Raw genomic sequence first — 15,889 nt, forward strand, 5'->3', positions numbered from 1 at the left:
TGACATGCAGATGTCAAAAGAAAACTTTAACTTCTGAGGAAAATTAATCTTAAAGAATTGGTAGGGTGGCAGGTAAAAAGTCACAGTTCCTTGTAATACTGCTACTGCACAACAGTGATGCTAGTAAACATTAGAGTAAATGAGGGAGCAAGAAGAGCAGGGTAGGACTTGAGCTCCCAAGAAAGGGTAATGAAGACATACATAGAGGGAATCTAGAGCTGGCTGGTTAGATTAGTTGATTAGAGCGTGGTGCTGATAGCACCACGGTCCAGGGTTCAATCCCTGTACTAGCCCACAACAACAAAAAAAAAAAAAAAAACTTACACAGTTTCTTACTATTTAACATTGTAATTTCAAAATGATGGTAGAGTAAACTTCAATTTCTTCTAGAACAGCAGTCAGCGCGAGTTGCGATCCGTTGCCGGACACCGAAAAAGACAAAAAGGAAAAAAAAAAAAACAATAGAGGAAATCAACCAAACGAAAAGTTGATTCTTTAAAAAGATCAACAAAATTTGCAAACCTTTATCTAGACTGACCCAGAAAAGGAGACCATAATTACTAAAATCAGAAATATAGCAGGGGCATTATTGCATGGTCATTATAGTTTGTTGTAGTAAGACTTAGTTTCTTTTTCTTATTTACATTTTTGTTCTACCAGTGGTTTTTGTTCTTTTTATGTATTCATGGTAGCGATTATTGTTTTTCAGATTCCAGATGCAGGACTTCCTTGAGGATTTCTTGTCGGGCTGGTCATGTGGTAGTAAACTCCTGCAGTTTTTGTTTGTCTGGAAAGTACACTATTTTTCACTCCTTTCTGAAGGATGGCCTTGCTGGGTACAGAACTAATGGCTGGCAGGTTTTTTCCTTTTAGTATTTTGAATACATCATCCCATTTTCTTCTGGTCTGTAGAGTTTCTATTCGGAAGCTTACTGTTAGTCTGATAAGGGCTCCCTTGGAGGTGACTTGATGCTATTCTCTTGCTTCTTTTAAGATTCTCTCTTTGTCTTTGAGCTTTTAATGACTATAATGTGTCCTGCAGATCTTTTTGGGTGAAATCTGTTTGGGGATCTTTGAGACTACTGGACCTGAAGGTCTTTGTCTCTCCTTATACCTGGGAAGTTTTTCATTATTATTTTGTTAAATAGCTTTGCCATGCTTTTCCTTTCTCCTCCCCTTCTGGAACAGTCATGATTCAAATGTTTGTGCACTTAAGGTTGTCTGCTAGCTCTCTTAGATTTTCTTCATTTTTTAAAATGCTTTTTTCCATTTTTTGTCCACTTGGGTTATTTTGAAAAGACTATCTTCAAGATCAGAAATTCTTTCGTCTGCTTGTTACAGCCTGCTGCTTAAGCTATCAGTTGTGTTTTTTATTTCATTGAGTGAATCTTTCAGTTCCATGAGCTCTGCTGCATTCTTTTTTAAGGCAGTAATTGTTTTGTAAATTTTTTCCTTCATATCCTGGATTTTTTTTTGTTTCATTATGTTGTCTGAGTCTTCTTGTATCTCAGTGAGTTTCCATAAGATTGTTGCTTAGAATTCCTTTTCAGTCGTTTCAAGGGTTTCCTACTCTATAGGGTCTGGTATTTGAGAATTACTGTATTCTTTTGGTAGTCTCATATTTTCTTGGGTTTTCGTATTTGTGGTATCTCTATGTTGATGTCTGATCATCTGGTAAAAGTTTCTTCTTCTGTTACTATGGAGTGGACTTTGAGAAGAGAGATGTCCTCTTCTTTTTCTGATCTCTGCTGGTGACTCTCCTTGTATCAGTGCGGTCGAGTGTCCAGTGGGCCACCTGAATGGTGGCAGTGGCTGCTGCTGTGGCATCAAGCCACATTTTTGGCAGCCATGGCTGTGGCAGTGGCTGTGATGGGCTACCCGTGTGGAAGTGGTGTTTTCTGCATGCTTTCTTGCCTGTTTTTGGGCAGTGGGTACTGCCCTTGGTTCCTTGCTTAGGACCTCAGGCATGCTCTCTTGTCTGTTTCCAGGCAAAGGGAGCTGCAGCCCTTGGCTCCTTGCCTAGGACCCTCGTCATGCTCTCTTGCCTGCTGCCAAGTAAGATTTTTAGACAAGAAAAATGCTTCTTTAAATCCTTTTGGGGACAAGGCTAGGTATAACTAAATATTAAAACAAATTGTTTTAAATAACATTCATTCTCTGAAAAACAGCTTTATGTAATTGTGTAAAGTCTTTTAAAGGATATTTAGCTAGTACCAAATAAACATAACATTGACTAACCACTAGAATTTTAGAAAATCTCCCATATTAAAGACTCACGACTGTTATATTTAAAAAATAAGCTTGTCTGAACTGGAAGTCGAATAGATTCTAATAAAGACTGTACAGTCCTGGCCAGGTCACTTCTGAGACTGTATCTTATCTTTATAATGTAGGTAAATATAATTTACCTCATGGGGTTGTTAGGATAAGTAAAATATATAAAACACACAGCTAGTCAGTAAGCATTTCATTAATATACATTCATTTTTCTCATTCTGTCATAACTTGAAAGTGAACTTGAGCTTGTAGATGAACTCTGAACCCTGTCCTTTGTACATCTTAACCTTTGTTGTGTTATAGAGGAGGGTTCCAAACTCATTATTACATATTTTTATTTTTCACTATATAATCTTTCTGTGGTTTTTTATTAATGCTTTTTTTTAGTAGTTTGTGTCAAAACTGTGCAAGACACGTTTTACAAACATATCTGTTCTTCTTTACATTTCTGTAAGGGAGAGAGTGTTGTCTCCTTTCTACAACTCAGGAAACTGAGGCTCTGAGACCTATGACCTGATAAGTGTCATCCAGTTAATAAGTGACAGAAGCTATGATATGAACTTGGGGAATCCTGATACCACATCCATTGCCTTTTCTGCTATATCATCCCTACTTCACATTACACAAATCGTCTTATGTTGGCATCTTATTTGTGCTGTTGCTGTATTGATCTATTTGAAAATAGAGTTTAATAGAACCCCTAAAATATTAAAAATTGACTCTATTTGCTGTTTTCCAGATTATACTACCTATTACTTCAGCTTTGTTTTTGAAACTAACATAAATCTAATCGTTAGATGACATCAGAACATAATAAAAATTAATTTATTTCTCTGAAAAACTAATTAATGGACACTACCAGCCAAGACTAACTCCAGTTGTTGGTTTTTCTCATAATATCCTCATTAAGAATATATAATTAGACCAACCACATGTTATTAACAGACAAATAGAAATATGTGTTTGAAATATCCATTTTTTTTCTTTTTTAATTCCCTCTCTAAGGTCTACTTAGTATGCAATAGAATAAGAACAGTTTACTAAAATCCAAGCATTATCCTTAATATTGCGTTTCTTTGATTTTTTTTTTTTTAGGCTTATAGGTTAGAACCATTAATACTGAAACACTACAGCAACATTTCACCTGTCCAGATCCACTGGTACAACACTTCAAATCCTCTACCTTATGAGCATATGAAGCCAAGCTTTCTCAACCCAGCAAAAGAACCTACCTCAATTTTAGAGAATGAAGGCATTTCAACTATGCCAAGCCCTGTGACCTCACCAGTCTTGTCCCGCCGACACTATGGGGAATCTATAACGAATATAGGCAAAGCAAGCATATTAGGTAATTTCTCTTAAGCATTCCTTATCTATGAATATAAGCACTTTTTGTATATCTATGAGTATAAGCACTTTTTGTATATGAATATAAGCACTTTTTGTACATTGGGGGACTTGGAAAGACTTTATTACAAAACTTCAATGTTTAATCCCCATGTCTAGAATTAACTACCCTCTTCTCTGTTCATATTTGAAGACCAGAAAACTTTAACATGCTCTGATTAGATCAGATCCTCTAGTTGTAGAATATGAGATAGCTGGATGGAACACAAATAGCATTGTTCTGAAAATCAAGTCCCTCAATTTGATCTTACTGTGAGATCTATAGCAAATCGCATACTTTGTAATGCTCTACTTCCTCATCTGTGAAATGAGAGAGTGCTTGTGTTCTAAGGGTGCCCCCCCGAACCAGTTCTCTGATCTGTTTTAAATGTCTCTCAAACTGTGTGTTTCCGAGGGCAACAGGGGTATTTAATTTCTGTTTAAGTAATCTCCAGTACTAGCACAATGTTTGGTGTATCCCTGGAACTCAATTATGCACAACTTGAATTTGTCTGTTGCTTTTTGTTACAAGTTGCCTTCATAAAAAATGCCACAAGATGGCACTATAAATAGGCTTTATCTGCTGGACTCATTTGATATTTCACTTCTTCATACTCACAGACTGCTTATTGATGGCTTTTTATATCATATCCACTTAACTTCAGTGCTAAGTATATCAGTAGTAAATATATACCCATGTCAATGGCGTGGGTTCTTTTATTAACGGTTTTAATCTTGCCAAATATTTTAATAAACAGTGATCACATGAATAGAATAAACTCTTTATTCCTTTGTTTGTATATTTCTATAAGCTACTTCCTAGAGTTTATAAGTTCTCATTCTATTCAACGCCATTTTTATTTAGAAATCTACAATATAAATTGTAATTTTCTTATGTTCCCACCCTGGAAAAACATGACTAGGGCTTGGTCCCTCTGCCAATTGGCTGTAATTATGGGTGGTGCTCTTTAGCCTGGTGTGTGGTATGATTCAACAGAATGACTGCCCTGTTTTGTGAAATACAGGGGCTGCTAGCATTGGAAAGGGACTTGGAGGAATGTTGTTCTCAAGATTTGGACGTTCACCTGCATCACAGCCATCTGAGACATCAAAAGACTCAATGGAAGATGAGAAGAAGCCAGTTGCCCTGCCTCCTACTACCACTGTGGCAACACAGACCCTTCCACACAGCAGTTCTGGCTTTCTTGATTCTGCATGTTAGTTCATACAGTTCTTTCCTTAAGTTTATACTGTATCTTTTTAAAAATTGGGGCAGGCAGGGAGGTTTCAGATAGTAAACTAGCAGTCAAATCTAAGATCTAAGCATACCTTAGTTTTTAAACTTTCCTTCTGCATACATTTTTAAGAATAATTGCCAATTAAATGTAGTTTTTACTCTCTGCATTGGGAATTAATAATTAGAACATTAATAATCAGGGCCTTGTGGCACAGGGGTCTTAAACATCAAGCATAAAACATATCTCTTTTGGGTAAGTACCCCCTGATTTTTACAAAATAGATTTTTGTTAATATGGTCTTCTGAGACTTAAAAATTCAGGTAATTGCTTCAAATCTGTGCTGTATCCGATCTTGAGACTTTTAAAACCGCTATGCCAAAGCCATCCTACTTCTAATCCCACAGTTTGCTTCCTCCAACCTAATTATAAAAACTTCAAAGCCTTAGAAATTTTATTGGATCCAGTGTATGGCTCCCAATCCTATCCTAGCTACCTGGTGTAAAGTAGGTATTCAAAAAATGAGTGAATGAATGGATAGTTATGTTGGACCTAGCATTAAAATGGAGCTTTATTTAACTTTTTCTAGTGGACTTATAAAGTTTAAAATCTCAAATAGTTATGAAACACTAATATAGTTAGTATATATTTACTTCCAAGGGACTAAACTTGAAGATTATTTAAAACTATTAAATCCTAGTTTTCTACTGATGTATGTAAAGAAATAGAGATTCTGAAACTAGGTATTCCCTTTCTGTAACTATAGCAGGAGGAAAAGTTTGCTTTCTTTCTCTAAAACTTTTTATAGAGATTTCATTTCAGTTATTTGTAGTATTGTGTTCATACTGTATCTGCTACTCTTAAGTTTTAATATGACTGGCAATCATTGCCATCCATAAAACTTCCTTAATTCATGTATGATGGCCCTAGAAACTGGATATTTACTCCACAGTCAACCCCACTCCAGGATGAATTACCGATAGGGCTGGACATTCCTGTTTGGGCCAACAGCATTTTTTATTTAATGCTATCTGTGCCAGATTCTGCCTACTGAATTTTTTGTAATTGCAAGTCTTTTGAATACTATCTAGAAAATTCTTTTTAGACTTTGATATTGTACAAAACTTATATTTTGGTTTCCCTACAAGAGTTCCTATATTATTGCTGACTTAAGTTCTCTTCTCTACTTAATACCAAAACTGTGATTGTGAAAATACAAAATTCCATTGTGACATGCAGATGTCAAAAGAAAACTTTAACTTCTGAGGAAAATTAATCTTAAAGAATTGGTAGGGTGGCAGGTAAAAAGTCACAGTTCCTTGTAATACTGCTACTGCACAACAGTGATGCTAGTAAACATTAGAGTAAATGAGGGAGCAAGAAGAGCAGGGTAGGACTTGAGCTCCCAAGAAAGGGTAATGAAGACATACATTGCTAGTAAACATTAGAGTAAATGAGGGAGCAAGAAGAGCAGGGTAGGACTTGAGCTCCCAAAAAAGGGTAATGAAGACATACATAGAGAGAGGGAATCTAGAGCTGGCTGGTTAGATTAGTTGATTAGAGCGTGGTGCTGATAGCACCACGGTCCAGGGTTCAATCCCTGTACTAGCCCACAACAACAAAAAAAAAAAAAAAAACTTACACAGTTTCTTACTATTTAACATTGTAATTTCAAAATGATGGTAGAGTAAACTTCAATTTCTTCTAGAACAGCAGTCAGTAGAGGTGCTTAGCTGTATTGCATCGTTGTTATTTTGATGGCTTAACAAATACATATCATGTCATTCTTGCATATAAATTCTTTGCTGGTAAATATCTTGTCATGTATAGACTCAACTAAATATGAGGTAATCATGAGTCTTAGTTACATATATTTGTCTCTAGATATAGACATAACTATTAAAATTGGACTACTACTGCAATAAGATTCTGCCTTTAAAACAAATCCCCAAGATTTGCCTTACTAATTCTTTGACTTGCTTCGATAATGTATTCTTCTATGTAATCCAGATTTAGACAAATTTCTTACGTCATAATTGCTATCTCGGCTATCTTGCAAATCATAAAACTTTTTACAGTCTTCTTTCTGGAAATTGGTCACTGTGATTAGGTAATTCTGGCTTCCTTCCTTTCTTCTTTCCATTCACATTGATTGGCCTAATTTCTCCTGGATAACCTTTATTCTGCAGCTACCAACTTTGATTCTTTCGCTATTGAGGGTAAGATGGACACAGACTTTGAATTCATGATCAGGGTTTCTTTTGAAATCTTTATTTTCATCAAGTTGAAACATTTTACATAGCTATTCTTCATCTCTTTTGAAAAGTCTAGGCTTCTTTTCAGTGATGTTACTGTTTCATTTCTTGTTCCTGCCACCACCCCCATGTTTATAACATATTACAAAAAGAAAAGATGTTTCTTTTAGAATTGTTTTGTCTCTAGATTAAAATGTAAATTAGCTATAAATTTAGGGGATATCTGGGTGTTAACAAATTATGATGTCATATTTCAAAATTAATTATGCTTACATTTTCCATGAAAGAGCTACTCACAAAAACCAAGGTGTGTGCTTCTTTATATATGTTAAATTGAACCAGCTTATTTGATAATATTGTTCTAACTTTTGGCCCCTGTATCATTGAAGGCCATTTTTAACCATTAGCCAACCCTTTACAGTGTCTTGTGTTTTTTTTTCACAGATTTCAGACTTCAGGAATCGTTCTTTAATCTCCCACAACTTCTTTTTCCGGAAAATGTAATACAGAATAAAGATAATACCCTCGGTATGGTATATGTCAGGGATAGCATTCAGAATACTATGAAAATGATCTTAGAGTTCTTCCGCTCCTTGAAAAATTGGACCACTTCTTCTATGAGATCTGCTTTAATGTTAGCACTACAGACTACTTTATATGTACTTTCCTCTCATATTTTCTAATCTTAAATAGTAGTAGTCCTGAAACCCAAATGTTGATTAGTCACTTAATACACTAAAATATATGATATTCCTCTCCACTCCTACAAATAAGGAACCTTTTAGAGAGGAGAGAAGCATTAGGCCATTTTCTTTCTTTATTCTAAAAGCTTCAATAAGGTTCACTGTTCTTTTCATGTAATACACTTAGTTGTGAAGGGTTTCATCATACAAAGAATTTATCATTCCTGGTTATTTCAGATAACAGTAACATTACCACTTCAGGTTGTAGGTGTGCCATAGCTCATACCTGGTTTCAACACAAATATTTAATGTACTTTAGGGGGTGGATTCACTTTAGAAATAGTGTTATTGGATGCAAGTGATATTCTAATCTCTTAATTTTCAGCACATTCTAAATGTGTCACTAAAGACTATTAGCAGTTTTAAATTATTTTTATGACTAACTTCTCATTCCTTTTTCACAGCTCTCTTTTCCTTTTTTTTTTTTTAATATTGGATTTTGTTTTTGACAAAAACATGCTACAGGTTTTTCTTTGGGATTTTTAACCACATTTAATTTTAGTTTATTTGATTGCCAATTTTCATAATTTTTTTCAGTTTTCAAAAAAATTCTCTCATATTACTTGATACAAGTTCCAAAACAATGTTTTAGTGTAACAAGCTGTGTTTTCGACTTCATAGCAACAGTTTTTGATGATCTAACTGAGTTAATTCCCTTAAGAAATGATCTTATGGGCCGGCCTGGTGGCGCACTCGGTAGAGTGCAGCGCTTGGGAGCGCGGCGTCACTCCTGCCGAGGGTTCGGATCCCATATAGATACCGGTCCGCTCACTGGTTGAGCGCGGTGCAGGCGCGACACTGAGGGTTGCGATCTCGTTGCCGGTCGCGGTGTGGGCGCGACACTGAGGGTTGCGATCCCATTACCGGTCACGAAAAAAGACAAAAAGGAAAAAAAAAAAAAAGAAATGATCTTATATAAGTGCTCTCTTTGGTTTTTGCCCATATAATAGCCAGTCACTTCCATAAAGAAATAATTTGATTTATTCTTTTTGTGTTTTTAGTTGGAAGAAGGAAAATTAATTCACTCATACATTTGTCCTGCAATTAAGTAGCCCTTATATCCACTATCTCAAAACTATCCTAACTACCTAAACAGTTAGACCATTAATCATAACTCCACCACATTGATTCAGGTGGTAATATCTGTATGGCTTCTATTTTCTCTTCTCCTGTTTTCATTCATTATTTATTAAATGTTTACCATGAGCCAAGATACCATGCTAGTCAGTAGAAAGTATACCAAGATGAAACAGACTTCAAAATGGTTCATAAAGATAATAAACACTGGTATGAAAATTAAGTATTTTCTAGAGATTATATATGCTAGTAGGGAAGGTAGATAATCACATAAATAATTATATAACATGGTAGAATGTGATGGGCTACATAACAGAGATACAGATAAATGACTGTCAGTTTTAAGGAATGAGAAATTGCTTTCATCTGAAGAAATCATAAAAGGCTTTGTGAAAGAAGTGGGGTTTGGACACACAGGTGAAATGACATTGCAGGGAAAAGAAACAGCATTAGCAAAACCACAGAGGTGGGAAGCACAGGGTATGTAGAGAACTATAGGTAGTTTCCTTGAGAAGAACCCACGATGAGTAGAAGGGAGTAGTTCTGAATATGATTAGAAAAGTTTGTTAAACCGGATTGTGGGGGGCCCAACAAACCTGGCCATTTCCTGAAGTTTTTTGTATTTGAGATTTACCTACATAGTCTATCTGTTGTTGAATGTTAGATATTTGAACGTCTTTCAGGATAAATTAGGGTTGGGAAAAATTTTTTAGTGGGAGAGTTGATAATAAAACTCATTTTAGAGTTTTTATTAGTTGCTGTTTTAAAATAAAGGATGGCCGGGAATGTTCTTAAATATATTTGGATGTATGATAATTCACAAAATGTAAATATTCCTTGAATGTCAAACATTAACCACATAAAATATATAGTTGTTCTGAGGCAGCACAGAAATAAGAAGACATAACTTGCCAACAAGAACTCTGAACATAGTCTTTCTTACTATGAATGAATCTTTCACCAGTCATTTGGAAGCACAGAGTATCCTTCGTTAGTACTTTAAGTATTTTTCTTGGTTCTATCTGGAGCCAAAAATCATGCAATTATGATAATAGTTATTACTGACAAATTAGATAGCGTTTAAGGTTGATAAGGTTTTTGAAAATTTCTCTAGGGAAATTGATATGCTTGATTAAATGGTAGCAACCTATCCTATTAATACACATTATTATACAAAGATGCTTGCTTTCTTTCATATATGTTGTTTTTCTAATACCGTATCCATGTTGACAAGCCTTGTGCACAAAAGAATTCTCTGATGAAAGTACAGTACTGGTGAGACTTCACCTTCACACTATCGAGGTTACAGACATTCTACTTTGGGGAATAGGAATGGAAATATGCCTATATGTGTGACTCCCCGGAAAGAAAATAATTCACATTTTAAAACAGTTTAAGCAAAGAACATAATTATTTAAGACCAGTTTGTTTGTTTGTTTTTTCTCATTTTTGCTTCCCTTCAAGTGTTCAGGAAACTGATTCTTTTTTTGTGTTTGAATAGGGGAATTCTGGCACAAGGATTTAAGAGAGAGAAAAAAGAACATGTGATAATTTTATGTTCTTTCTCTTTGACCTAACTCAGATAAAGGAACCAGGGGAAAAACTACCAGCCTATGTGGTGGCGCCCATTCTTGATCTGGTAATAGTGAAAACATAGGTCCAAGGCAACTCCATATAGATTTAAGCCAACTTTGGCCTAAAGCAGATCTCATAGCACATATAGAATAAAGCTGCCATGTAGAACTTCACTCTCTCATTAATTCTGTGATCTACGTAAACAGGAGAGAGAAGATGGGTCATAGGCCCCCTATTCCATCCATCTACCTACATAACCAACATAGATGTGAGGTCACCTGCACTGATAGCCAATGCTGCCTGCGGAAAACCTTTTAAGGAAGGTGAGAAACTAAAACAGATTCATCAGGTACAAGCTGGCTACCTAATTCTCATTTTGATGAGGACAACCTGAAGATAAAAGGATAGGGAGAGCCAGTCTAGTTACTGACACTGATTAAAGTCCCTGTAGGTGATGAGAATGACAAAGGTACGTAATATAATAGGACATTAACTAAATATAAAATTTGAGTGTCTACCATGTGAAAAGCAGTGTTGTGGGACAGTAAAAGCATATTAAGAATACATTTCAGGGACATAAAATCAAAGAGGAGCCAAGTAACACTTATCAAAACAAGAAAAATCTTTTCTTTGACTTTAAAGTAGAGTTTGAACTGAAAACTGTTGGACTAGGAAGACATTATGCAGTGGCATTTGAAAGTGAATTCTTAGAAGTTATAGCTTGGTGGTCTTCACCAGTATTAACATGTATGTTTCCCATCTCTTCTGTTTTTCCTCTTATGTCTTTTTTCTTTGTAACTAACTTCACTTTGACTCCTCTTCACCGTGCTTGAGAATTCCAGTTTCCTCCTTTTTTCATCTTCCTGTCTGTTGTGCCAGAATCTGCCTACAAATCTAACACAAATGCCTCATGGAATACAAAAGATATAAGGTTAGGACATTACTACTTCACAGGTCCACATATAGATTTCAGCAATTTCTGACTTGTTATGGATTAGCTTATTTAAATGAAAAAAATTGCAGTTTAAACAAAAACTGTAAAAAGCCTGTCAATGTATTTTACATATTTTATAGCCTAATTGGTAATTGTACCTCTTAGGTGTAAACCACCTTTAAAAATGTATAGATAGATCCAGGAGCATTTCTTGACAGAAAAGCATAAATGGACAGGAAAACAACACTGTGAGCATTTTAACTTAGCAAATCGTATTGTTACAAAATATCTGTTTAGCATCAGCTAAACACATACGAAATCAGCCCCTAGAGTGATATGATTTCCTATGTGTGATTACCAAATTCCCAGTGTAAAGCAAAACCCAACTTTTTCTTCAACTTTCCTTAATTTTTGCCAGTTTTTACTTTTAACTTAGTTTGGCAGTCTGAAAAAAGGGCAGACTTTAAGTGTCTGATTGGTAGTAATCTAGGTGGTTTGGGTTTTTTTGTAAGATAGGCCCTTCAAAATTTGGTATGGCTTACTGATAGTTTTAAAGGAGTTTCTGAAGATCAAAATGTTACTTTTTAAAGTGTTTATCTCTAAGAATGTATTAAATTAGTTCGTTGAAATTCTCTTAGAGCCTTAGGTGATTTTTCTCTAACAGGTATTGCAAGGGCTTTCTGTGGGTTTTAGAAACAACTTGGTTGAATTCATTGAATTGTTTGAGGACAGCACTGTTAAAAGCAAAGCCCTTACTCCCTCCCAAGAATCACTGCTATTCCTCCTGGTTTAATTTTCCCGCTGGGTTATTTAGTGAGCAGTGATATATCCCAGGCACATGTTACACCCTGCTGACTGGATGGAGTCTAAGGTAGTGGTGGCTGCCTTTGAGGAATTCAGCCTAGTGGGGAAGAAAGCATTCTAGGACTGTAAAAAGATGGTTATCTTCTAACATATCCCCACAGAACTGGTTGATAGATAGGGCCTCCCTAATTAAGGAGCCATCGAGTGATCTGTTGCATTCTAATAGGCGTTATTGCATGCAAGCGTGGCCCATAATTCTTCTAGAAGGGTATTTCCCTTATTTTACAGATTAGGCACAAATATTAGATGGTAATGCCAGGATTTGAACCCAGTTTTTTTACTCCAAAAATACTTTATAATACCAGGTGAATTGTTTGTTTTGTTTGTTTTCTTCCAAGTGTTTTTCTCATAAGATTATAGTAGAGAGTCACTTTTTTAAAAAAATGGCAGAGAATCACTATTAGCTAAATGTTTACTCTCAACCCTAGTAAGTCTGTATAGAACATATCATACTGTAAACTTTACTCATTTATTTAACTTGTTTTCTTTTTAGTGGAACTGGATCACAGGATTGATTTTGAACTCAGAGAAGGCCTTGTGGAGAGCCGCTACTGGTCAGCCGTCACGTCACACACTGCCTACTGGTCGTCCTTGGATGTTGCCCTCTTTCTTTTAACCTTCATGTACAAACATGAGCACGATAATGATGCAAAACCCAGTTTAGATCCAGTCTGAACTCTTGAAGCCATTATGGCCCAAAACTGATTTTTTTTTCTGTTAAAATGTGTGTCAAGATATGGAGATATCAGGGTTAAGAATGTTTCAGTTTTGTTTAAGGCAAGAAATAATTTAAAAGCACTTTAGTATTTTTTTTTAATGTTTTCTGTCCTAAGGAAGTTATTTACAGTTTCTATCATTTTGACTGTGAGTGGGACAACCTTTTTGCAGAGAACGAAGCAAGACCTGGAAGTGAAGAAGGTTTGGGTCAACTGCATGGAAAGGTTAAAATCGCAATCTAATTTCTCCCAAATATGAAGGCGTATTAATGGGTTAAATCTAATGTATTAACCACAATATGTTGTAAATCTAAAATGGTCAATGTCCAATGTGTTCTATGTAAAGATCACAAGGTGGTATTATTGTTTTATATTTCTGTGAAAGCTTCCATTTCCACAATTCCTTTGAAAGAAGAATGTGACATTTAAAATGGTTTTGAGTTTAACTTGTTTAGAAAAATTAATGCTAAAAAAGAAACAATATTTGAACTACTGTATTTATAATTTATTACCAATAATTGCTTTATTTCAATGTGTGAAACATTTTTTAATGTTTCCTTTGAACATAACTCAAGAAGCACATTTATTTTCTGTAGTGTTGAGACCCTTTTTTTCTCAGAACTCCGTCTTTGTGCTCTTCAGATGAATATACAGACACTGTGGCATACTTTCAGTATTTTTTTTATTCATTAAAAAGTTGTGGTTTCATACAAATAGCACTATTTCAATCATTTTTTAATAATGAACAGTTTATTATGTCACATGTACCTCAGAGAAAGCTAAATTTTTCTAAAGTTGACACAGAGTACTCCATAATGCTACATTCCATTAACTTTATTAGAATATTAGTAAACGTCTTTGGAATAGGGAATATGACAACTACTTTAAATGTACAAATATTTGTGTGCCAAACAATTAACATATATGAAGGGATGGAGTGCCACTAACAAATTTTAAAGTGTTTAAGAAAACATTGAGACATAAGGTACCATAAATCAGGATTCTAGGGCACTGGAAGGGTCTTTCTCAGCTGTAATTGTTTCCACAGTGCTTTTCATCTGAGGAGCTCAAAGTGCTTTAAAAAGAGGGGTACATTAAATAATGTATGTAGTAGCTCCTTGAGGTAGGTAAATGAGTGTTATTCTGTATTACATGTTAATACACCAAGGCACCAAAACATTTAAAGTGCCTTGCTTTAGATTGCATAGCAAATCAGAAAAGCTTGGATTGAAGCCAGACCGTATTCTTCTATATGTTGTCCCATGACTAATAATTCACGTGACCTCTTAGTAGTTTGAAAACAGTAGTAACAGAAGTTGCAATTCATAATTTGGAGAAATGACCATGAAGCCAATGTTATCCTCTTTGACCTATACATTCTTGGGTTCTCACACACAAAGGAGGAGTTACTTAAAGGGGATCAGTAGCCATCTCTGCCACAACCAACCCTTACTTCTGAATGGCTTCCACTAGGTTCCACTTAAGGTGCTGTCTTTGCTTATCTTGCAAGGAATTTTTAGCTTCCCAGTAATCTTTGTCAAACTGGAAGCAGAGAGGGTCAGTTGCACATCTCACCTGCTCCTTTCTTGATAAGATAGTACAGTCTGTGGCTTACTTGTAGGTTTTACTTGTCACCACCAGTACTGTTGGCTGTTTTGGCCTTTCATTGAATTTGCACAACAGAAAGCACTTCATTTTAGTGTCTTAAAAATCCCAAGGCTCCATGACCTAGTACATGACTCACTAAGAAACCCTTGCTATAAAAGGCTTTTGATGAGATCTTAGCAAAGCTGAAGCAATCTCTTTTGAATTTAGAGATTCCTATAAACTCAGGTCATTTTCATAGCCTGTTTATTTTGTAGATCTAATTTAGTTCTCAGGAAAATTAAACTCATGTCATATGATTTATCATTAAAGGTACTTGTGCATATGTTGCTGTAGATGGTATGCATAAGAATTTTAAGGGATTCATTCTTAAACACTGGAATGTGAAAAGCCCTTTTTACCTGAGAAGTGTGAAATTCCATCAGACCTTTCAATTTGATATCATTGAGTAAGAAGAAAGGTGTGTTCCCCTAGCCATAGGAATATGTCTGCATTTTTTTTTTTTTTTCATATTGAGAAAAAGTCAAATTTAACCACCTGGAGTATATTTGAATTCTTGCAAAGAGCAACATTCACAACCCCTTTCCAAAATAAGATGTTCTGGGCTATTGGACATGTGTTTTGTTTTCAATTCATTATTTCATCAATAGAGATGGTGATTTTTGTTTTGTAGTACTTGTGTTTCTGTGTCTGCATGTTATCATGGGATGTACTTGTATATACTCAAGTAATATACAGAATATGTGTAATTCTGGCTTGATTTAGAAGCTAAGTCAGTTACTGAGTAACATTTTGCAAGTTTATTCCAGCAGTACTAAATTGGCCAAAAAAAGTTCTGTTTTTGATACCATTAAAATTTTATTCTCTATTTTGTGTACGTGCTATGAAGAGTCTCCCAAGTACTGATCAGATCATTCAACCTTAATCCAGTTAGGTTTCCAAGAGTTATTGAAAGTCAGAATAAGGAGAATGTCTTGGATTAAATCTTGCTTTATTTTTACTTTAAAATTAGCCTCCCTAAAACCTTTTGTTAGTTAATAATTTTATTTACAACAGTAATTTTGCTTATCTTATAATCCATTTTTACTGCATTTTATAACATAATTATAAAATATTACTGGGTTTTCCAGTAACTGCTCTTTTATATGTGAAGCAGGCCTTAGGAATCTTAGGTTTTACTTTTTTCTATTAAACAGCATCTGTTAGCTTTTTGAGATACTAA

At 35.1% G+C, this 15,889-nt stretch overlaps 1 protein-coding gene across 4 annotated transcripts in view; it reads left to right on the top strand.

Moving 5' to 3' along the window:
- The window catches only part of DDHD1 (DDHD domain containing 1), an 88,380-nt gene extending 72,845 nt beyond the window's left edge, over nucleotides 1–15,535 (top strand). For 2 of the 4 annotated variants that reach the window (XM_008566935.1, XM_008566936.1), the window contains 4 exons: nucleotides 3,373–3,625; nucleotides 4,689–4,880; nucleotides 7,598–7,681; nucleotides 12,840–13,563. In XM_008566935.1, coding sequence (XP_008565157.1) covers nucleotides 3,373–3,625; nucleotides 4,689–4,880; nucleotides 7,598–7,681; nucleotides 12,840–13,021 — 711 coding nt within the window. In that variant the 3' untranslated portion in view covers nucleotides 13,022–13,563. Of the gene's footprint in view, nucleotides 1–3,372; nucleotides 3,626–4,688; nucleotides 4,881–7,597; nucleotides 7,682–12,839 lie in introns of all 4 variants that reach the window. The other 2 variants (XM_008566938.1, XM_008566937.1) reach the window with 2 other exon arrangements.
- Nucleotides 15,536–15,889: the final 354 nt, after the last annotated feature.

Source organism: Galeopterus variegatus, unplaced genomic scaffold, assembly GCF_000696425.1.
Source record: "Galeopterus variegatus unplaced genomic scaffold, G_variegatus-3.0.2 Scaffold279, whole genome shotgun sequence".
Lineage (NCBI taxonomy): Eukaryota > Metazoa > Chordata > Mammalia > Dermoptera > Cynocephalidae > Galeopterus > Galeopterus variegatus.